The sequence below is a fragment of the Schistocerca americana genome, chromosome 5 (assembly GCF_021461395.2).
Source record: "Schistocerca americana isolate TAMUIC-IGC-003095 chromosome 5, iqSchAmer2.1, whole genome shotgun sequence".
NCBI classification, from domain to species: Eukaryota; Metazoa; Arthropoda; class Insecta; order Orthoptera; family Acrididae; genus Schistocerca; species Schistocerca americana.
Genome location: NC_060123.1, coordinates 557,313,519 through 557,322,619, shown reverse-complemented (window position 1 = coordinate 557,322,619; position 9,101 = coordinate 557,313,519). Strand labels below are relative to the sequence as shown.

Sequence of the window (9,101 nt, the reverse complement as noted above, 5' to 3'; positions counted from 1 at the left end):
TGGTTCTTTATTCTCCAAAGGTCTCTTTAATTTTCCCGTAGGCAGTATCTATCTTACCTCTAGTGAGATAAGCCACTACATCCTTACATTTGTCCTCTAGCCATCCCTGCTTAGCCATTTTGCACTTCCTATCGATCTCATTTTTTAGATGTATGTATTCCTTTTTGCCTGCTTCACTTGCTGCATTTTTGTATTTTCTCCTTTCATTAATTAAATTCAGTATCTCTTCTGTTACCCAAGGATTTCTACTAGCCCTCGTCTTTTTACCTACTTGATCCTCTGCTGCCTTTGCTATTTCATTCCTCAAAGCTACCCATTCTTCTTCTACTGTATTTCTTTTCCCCATTCCTGTCAATTGTTCCCTTATGCTCTCCCTGAAACTCTGTACAACCTCTGGTTCTTTCAGTTTATCCAGGCCCCATCTCCTTACATTCCCACCTTTTTGCAGTTTCTTCAGTTTTAATGTACAGTTCATAACCAATAGATTGTGGTCAGAGTCCACATCTGCCCCAGGAAATGTCTTACAATTTAAAATCTGGTTCCTAAATCTCTGTCTTACCATTATATAATCTATCTGAAACCTTTTAGTGTCTCCAGCGTTCTTCAATGTATACAACCTTCTTTCATGATTCTTGAACCAAGTTTTAGCTGTGATTAGGTTATGCTCTGTGCAAAATTCTACCAGACGGCTTCATCTTTCATTTCTTAGCCCCAATCCATATTCACCTACTACGTTTCCCTCTCTTCCTTTTCCTACTGTCGAATTCCAGTCAATTAAATTTTTGTCTCCCTTCACTACCTGAATAATTTCTTTTATCTCATCATACATTTCATCAATTTCTTCATCATCTGCAGAGCTAGTTGGCATATAAACTTGCACTACTGTACTAGTAATGGGATTCGTGTCTATCGTGGCCACAATAATGCGTTCACTATGCTGTTTGTAGTAGCTTACCCACACTTCTATTTTTTTATTCATTATTGAACCTACTCCTGCATTACCCCTATTTGATTTTGTATTTATAACCCTGTATTCACCTGACCTAAAGTCTTGTTCCTCCTGCCACCGAATTTCACTAATTCCCACTATATCTAACTTTAAACTATCCATTTCCCTTTTTAAATTTTCTAACCTACCTGCCCGATTAAGGGATCTGACATTCCATGCTCCGATCTGTAGAACGCATTTTCTTTCTCTTGATAACGACGTCCTCTTGAGTAGTCCCCGCCCGGAGATCCGAATAGGGGTCTATTTTACCTCCAGAATATTTTACCCAAGAGGACACCATCATCATTTAATCATACAGTAAAGCTGCATGCCCTCGGGAAAAATTACGGCTGTAGTTTCCCCTTGCTTTCAGCTGTTCGCAGTACCACAACAGCAAGGCCGTTTTGGTTAGTGTTACAGGGCCAGATCAGTCAATCATCCAGACTGTTGCCCCTGCAACTACTGAAAAGGCTGCTGCCCCTCTTCAGGAACCACACATTTGCCTGGTCTCTCAACAGATACCCCTCCATTGTGGTTACACCTACGGTACGGCTATCTGTATCATTGAGGCATGCAAGCCTCCCCACCAACGGCAAGGTCCATGGTTCAAGAGGGGGAGTCTTGAGTTGTGATTATTCCCATGGGAGATCAAATTCAACATAATGACATTGTATGAAATTTTTAGTCTTGAGTTGTGATGTAAAATTTCATACAATGTGATTGCGTTGAATTTGATCTCCCTTGGGAATAATCCAAAGATCTTGTAATCATAGACACAACAATAAGAAAAGTATTGTATGAAATATTTAGAGCAAAGAAAGTAGGGTGAGGAGGGACCATGGTTACAATGCGAGGAAAGAATACATACAATGGATGACTAAGAATACTAGTGGTTTTTTTTTATTATGGAGAATTGAGCTTAATCTTTAATTACAAGTGAACCAATAGGCCTATAACAAAATGAGTTATACCAATATTTTTCTTTTTTGTTCTGTATTAAGCTGAAATATATACTTTCTATTTTAGATTGTAATAAGGAATGTCTTACTTTCAGCATTTCACTACTAGCTGCTCACTTCGAAACTTTATAGCTTGCAATGTATTTGTCTGATGTTAATGAAATGTTAATATGTCATAGGCACGTATGTTGATAGCAGAAATTTCAAGTTAGAGAATTTTCAGTCAGCAAAAAAAAGTCTAATGATTTTCCTAAAGAAACTTTTTCTCAGAACAGGATAAAGACGTAAGAAAAAGCATGGGTTTCTTTTGAAGATCTCTCTTCTGGTTGCAAGAAGTTACAACCACAGTGACCATACAGAGTGATACGGATTTTATAAAGTGATATGTAATACTGGTGCTGTACGTGCTGGACTTTGCGATTAACAGTGAGAATGCTGTGAAAATTAATGCATTGTTGCTGCAAACCCTCCCGGCTGTTGGACAACAGTTTGCTTGTCATTGGCAATGTAACATCTGATTCTGCCACTGTGCCTTTTGTTATTCCCACAGTCCAGCATTCATAGAACATCTTAAATATCAGTCTTTATAAAATATGTATCATATTGTATGGGCACAGTGGTTCTTGCTTCTTACAACTACAAAGAGACCTCCAAAAGAAACCCATGTTATATATCTGTCCTGGGCTGAGAAAAAGTTACTTTAGAAAAACCATAGGAACTTTTTTTGGGTGACTGAAAAATTCTCTAACTTGAGATTTTCACTACCAACCCATTTAAATTTCATGAACATTGGACAAATACATTTCTAGCTACATAGTTTCGAAATGAGCAGTTCATATGGAACATGCCAGACATTCCTTATTACAGTCTAAAATAAAAGATATATATTGAACTTTAAAATCAAATTGCTCCATACAGCCCAACACAGAATAAAACAAGAAAAATATTGGTATAGCTCATTTGGTGATAGGGCTATTGGTTTGCTTGTCATTAAAGCTTAAACTCAAGGTTCCATAATAAAAAATCCAATAGCGGTATTCACAATGCTCTATAGTATAGGTACTGCTCAACTTAGTAAAAGGCAGGATTATTTTCACACTCATTGTGTGTGAGCATCTTGTAATGTAGAGCAAATGGGTCTTATTGTCTTCACCAAAACACTGGTTGCTGCAACTTTTCAACATTGCCAGGCAAAATATTCTTGATTCAGTCAGAAAAGTACAAAACATGGCCAGTTATTTTCATGACTGTTGACATATGTAGCTAAAATCGCATTGTGCTCCGTAGTGTTTTACAAACCCAAGTCACATTACCAGTCTCAGGTTGTTTTATCTTAGTAATACAACCAAGTTTCTTTATAAAATGATAATTATTCTGCTGACAAAGTAGCACAGTGAATATTAATATCAATTACTTATTGTAACATCTCCTAGCAAAACACATTATATGTAGTAAAAAAGGAGAAAAGAATAATTGAACTGGATGATTGTAATTGCGTGGACAACGATTGTGTGAACTTTTTGTAATAAAGAGAAACTATTATGTGCCTTGTTTTATACTTGTATAGAATTATGTACCAATTTTTTTTTTTTAAAGATAATATCAGTGTCGGCGAGTACTGAAACCGCCACAGACGATACTTATTAAATATCAAACAAAGATGAGAATATGTCACAACGAGTATAAATAGTAGTGAAGGAGCATTCATTTCTCTGTTGTCTTCTTGGAGTTACGTGAGTAGGAAGAGACGGTGACGCTATATTGTATGCTTGTGTAGCATTCTTTTGTCAAGGTTGAGGGAAGGACGCCACTAGGTACTGATTTGTAAAGGTATGTATTAATTTAATCTGTCTAAATGTTTTGAATAGAGTTACTTAGTGAAAACTTGCATTATGATTTGTAATAAGCTTGCCTGGTATTTTATCCCATCCTTTTAAGACATTTTCAGCTATTTAAATATTATTTGTGGTGCAGAGCTGCGCTACGAACAAATGAGCCGCTGCCGCGGCGCATTCAAACTACATTAAATGAAACCAATCATAGCACAAAGAAGCGGACAGGTAATAGCACGTTGGGAATCACCACGGAATTCATCAACCGACCACGGCATAACAGCCCGGATAATTATAATGGACAGGACAGGTAATAGTGAACAAAAATTACTTCTTTCAGCTTTCAGATTTGCAGGGCAGAGCAGCAGATTTCATGATGTGTTTTACAGGTGGACGCGGGCTGCGGATGATATATTATTAACAGTGAAAAAAGATAATTTACCTTCATAACATAAAAGAAATCTTGTTGTGCATAGTTTTGGTCTGGCAAACATTATAGTAAAAACATCTTTTTCTCTGATAATAGTCTCATGTTCTCGTGTTAGTTGTGATACTTATTGGTGTTTTATTGTTAACAGAAATCCACTGCAAAATTTTGATGTTGAACAAACATTGCGTACTGTAACATCAGTATTGATAATGAAATAATTTTCAGTAACCTTTTAAATAACTGTAAAGTAAGGAAGATATGCTGAACTTTATAGTGAGTTACAGTAATGAAACAATGTTCCTTTAGTAGAAAGCCAGATCCAGAATAATAAGAACATAATATAGTTTGTTTTGTTGAAAATTAATGATCCAAAGAAAGCCACAGCACAGCATCCCTAAAAAGAATTTCAGGGCTCTTTTCATAGCAACATATTTTATCTCATATATAAGTTGTTACACGAGCAATAACAAAGCAAAGAGAGCCAGTGAAATTTCCTTCCCAATGAAGTGGGCTAAGCTGCAAGCAAGTCCTTGTAACCATTCAAATTATGTGCAGTTGCATAACAGTCACAATTCTGCAGCTGGACACTGTAATATCACAGGTGCAACCTGTCAGCAAGCTACCAAAAATGCCGCATTCTGTCACAAGTAGCTTGCCATATTGGTACACGGTGTAGCATGCGGCATTTCCACAGTCGAGTAAGTGACAGGGGTCAGCCTCCTGCGACAATGTACCTGTTCCGAGGGAACGTATAAACTCTCAGTTCAGCTGGCAAAAATCATTCTGCATATTCTATTCAAGTGGTGGAGTCTCCTGGCCAGTAATTGGTTGAAGGTAAGGCTGGATAACACCAGCCCTAACTGAGAAGCAGTATCTACGAGTTACAGTCGCTGAGGGTGGAATATGACAGCCACTTGACCTTGGTGCTACTTCTCAACAGGACATTGCTCACCCATACGACATGTGTTCTATGAACTGTCTGTGTGATGTTAAGGTATTGTAGTGGCCAGCAAAATCCTCATATATGTCCCAGATATAACATGCATTGGACCAGTTCAGACGTCAAATCTATGCCTGTGCCAGTATCCAGAATATCAAGGACCAGTTACAACAGCTGTGCTCCAGTTTCCCTTAGCAGAGAATATGATAGCTGTATAATACCCTTCCCAATGGAATCAGTGCTTGCATCCAGGCTATATGCAACAACATACTGATAAGTGAGCTCATAAACATACTGATAAGTGAACTCGTACTGCCTAGTTCTTTGTAAATCTGACTCATATTTTTAACACTGAAATAACATCAAATACCACCTCAACCTGTGAAGATTCATCTCATTTTCTCCACCCCTCCTTGGTGCTTGACTTTTTTAGTCAGGCAGTGAGTAAATATATAAAGAACAGACTACATGTATGCAGCACTGGTATTATTTCCAAAATTAATTGAATGTCCAAAGCTTTTAGAAAACATTTTGCAATTTTCATATATCAGGCTGTATGTGTATAGTAAATCACATATTAGATCACACATCCCATACTTTGTTTATTAGTGTTCACAGCCCTACTGTTCATCCAGTGGGATTTATTGTTCGTATTTTGGATAACAATGGTTCCATTTATTGTCTGGTCATTCAGATTTAAGTATTCCCTGATTCCCATAAATTCCAGAATGAATTTTCACTCTGCAGCAGAGTGTGCACTGTTCTGAAACTTCCTGGCAGATTGAAACTGTATGCTAGACCAGGAATTGAAACTGGGACCTTTGCCTTTTGTGAACATGTGCTCCACCGTCTGAGCTATCCAAGCGTAACTCACAACCCACCCCCACAGCTTCACTTCCGTCGGTCCTCCTGCAAGGCACAGAGAGTAACTTTGGTGAATATTGGGAGGTAGCAGAAGTACTGCCAGAAGCAAAGCTTTGAGGGATGGTTGTGGGCCATGCTTGGATAGCTCAGCCAGTAGAGCATCTACCTGCTGAAGGTAAAGGCCGAGGCTCGAGTCTTGATCCAGAACACAATTTTAATCTGCTAGGAAGTTTCATTTCTTTAAACAGGTTAAAGTTATTTCCCAGGCAATAAAAAGATGGCCAATTCCTTTCCAGCCTTCTCCAATCTAAGCTTTTGTTTTGTCCCTTTTACAAACTGTAGTCATTGAAGCACATTTAGAGCTTACAGTAATAGACCACTCATCACTGATCAAAACCTCATATAAATTGTTTGGTTTGTTAAAGCTGAACAGTCATGACTGACTCAGCACACCAATTCGCAAAGCATTTAGCTCTACACAGAGGCACACGAGTTCTATACATACTACAAATATTATCTTCCATGAAGGTAACAGGCGACTGTGAACTCAAGTGATTGTTAATGTGTAATGCAGTCAGTAACAAAGTATTTTTTCTGTTTCAAAAAAATTCTCCCAGTTTTGTGACCACTTCGTGATGTAAATCAATGCTGCAGGTGACCATCAAAAAATGTTACACAAGGTGTGATCAAAAAGTAATATGAATGTTTGTTTTTCTTACAGATTCTTTATTTATTCATCAATATCAACTTTGAACCCTTTCAAAGTAATTCCCCTCATATAAAATACACTTGTGCTAGCCCTTTTTCCATCTTGGAAGCACTTCTAGAACTCACTTTTCATTATGGTGTTAGTTCCTTCAGCAACTCTGTTTTTTTATCTCATCAATAGTAGTAAAACAATGCCTTTTCATGGTTCTCTTCAGCTTCAGGAATAGAAAGAAGTCACAGGGGGCTACATCCAGTGAATACGAAGGCACAAGTGACTAAACAGTTTTGTCTTTTGTCAAAAAATCACAAACAAGCATTGAAATGTGAGGAGGAGCATTTTTGTGATGCCATTTCCATGAATAGTTTTGTCACAATTGTGGCCATTTAATATTCAGACTGCTTCACACAAACTGCACATAGCATCCAGGTAGTATTCCTTCTTGACTGTATGATTATGATGCACTATCCCATTGTAATTGAAGAAAAAAGTGAGAAGAACCTTTATATGGGATCAAACTTGTCAAATTTTTTTTGGTTTTTGCTTTTCAGGTAGTTTGGGACAATCTGGCCTTGGTTTCAACATCATACCAGTACACCCATGTTTTGTCACCTGTTGTAGCCTTCTTTAGAAGTTCTGGTTCACTGTTGACTTTATTAGCAACCTCTCTGATGGTGATTCAACAATTTTCCAGAACCATTTGCTTTACTTCTTTCATTCTGTCACCAGTAATTTATGTGCTAGGGTGGCCATTGTCTTCAATGTCTTCTCAACCCCCTTGGAAATGGTCGTAGCACGTGTAAACTCTTGTCTTACTCATAGGAGATTCACCAAAAGGCACAGTCAGTATTTCATACGCAGTATTGCACTTTATTCCATTTTTCAAACAAAGTTTAATGCAAAGTCTTTGACCTATTGGTTTTGAAAGTAAAAATTTGCTATGCAGGCAAAACCACATACCTCTTCGACTGCCAACAATAAACTAAATAGTCAAAACAGCTGAGCATGCAAATGTACATCAGAAACGTGTACCAACAAGATTAAAAACAATTTTTGGAAATCAGATGTATAAAGCCTGCAAAATTAAAAAAAATCCCATTACTTTCTGAACACATTTCATATGTTGAAACATGGCTGAAACATTGGTTTACATAACAAATTATGACATGACACTGTAACAAATTCAGAAGAATTTTATTGAAACTAACATTGACAGCAGCAGTCTACATATATGTGAACATGTTCTGCAACAAAAGCTACACTAAAACTATTCTAACAAGAAATATACCACCCTTTTCTGTTGTCATATGTGCTGTCTTATATTCTCTCCATCCAATCTGAGATACTATCATCATCATCATAAATATTTTATTTTACAACTGACAGACACATGATAAACTATTTGTATAGTTATGTATTTTGTAATTTTTCACGTAATGGCCAACTAATCCACAATTCTTGAAAGGAATTCATAACAATTTACTTTAAATCTATCACAGTTAATTACAGTTGGCACACAATTGTTACTTCTCAAGAAACTAATAGATATAAACACAAAGTAGAAATATTCATGTTTAAAGACAACATTATTAAACAACCTTAACACAAAATTAAAAAAAAAAGAAAAAACACACACACATACACACACACACACACACACACAAATGTGATTTGTGACACTTCGAGCATAACATACATCATCATTATTTCTTGTTATTTACATAATAGACTGAGGTGATAAGCACTGTCACTAATCACGTCCACCATTAAAGTGGAAATGACAATGAATTATACTAACACAAACTATTGTTTCATTCCAATTTATAAACAATAGCTTATTAGTTAATAATATTCTGAATATTCTCATATCCAGGAACAAAATCTTGTATAAAATCATTGAACATGCCACATAATAAAACCATGCATAATATGAATGAGTGAACACTGTCTAAACACAGATTAAATATGAATTTTCGAGGTCCAAGGTGCACTTTGCTTTGTACGTGGAGACCCAGCAAGTATGTCAACAAAGATGAAAATATTATACAGTTTTACAAATAAATATTTCAACTGGATATAACCATACAGAAATTAATACTTTGGTGTTACACAGTCTCTTGTTATATATGAATTATAACACCAGCAGATAGCAGAATACAGCTGATCCACAAATAGTTGATTGACTGTAATGAAGAGACTTGTGGTGTCTCAAGTCACATCTATGCTTCACACCAACTAGATCCAAATTTAACGTCAAAAACTATTGATGAGAATTAGATGTGGATGGCTCTGCAACATACAAAAAAAGTGATAAATTATACACATGTGCACACATGAGTGTGTGTGTGTGTGTGTGTGTGTGTGTGTGTGTGTGTGAGTGAG

General features: G+C 36.7%; 1 protein-coding gene across 1 annotated transcript in view; it reads right to left on the bottom strand.

The window, feature by feature from the left end:
• Positions 1–7,894: 7,894 nt before the first annotated feature.
• LOC124615528 (E3 ubiquitin-protein ligase PPP1R11) overlaps positions 7,895–9,101 on the bottom strand; it is a 79,554-nt gene continuing 78,347 nt past the window's right edge. Inside the window, exon 4 of the mRNA XM_047143488.1 lies at positions 7,895–9,008. Within this exon, the coding sequence (XP_046999444.1) occupies positions 8,980–9,008 (29 nt within the window). The 3' untranslated portion in view covers positions 7,895–8,979. The remainder of the gene's footprint in view (positions 9,009–9,101) is intronic.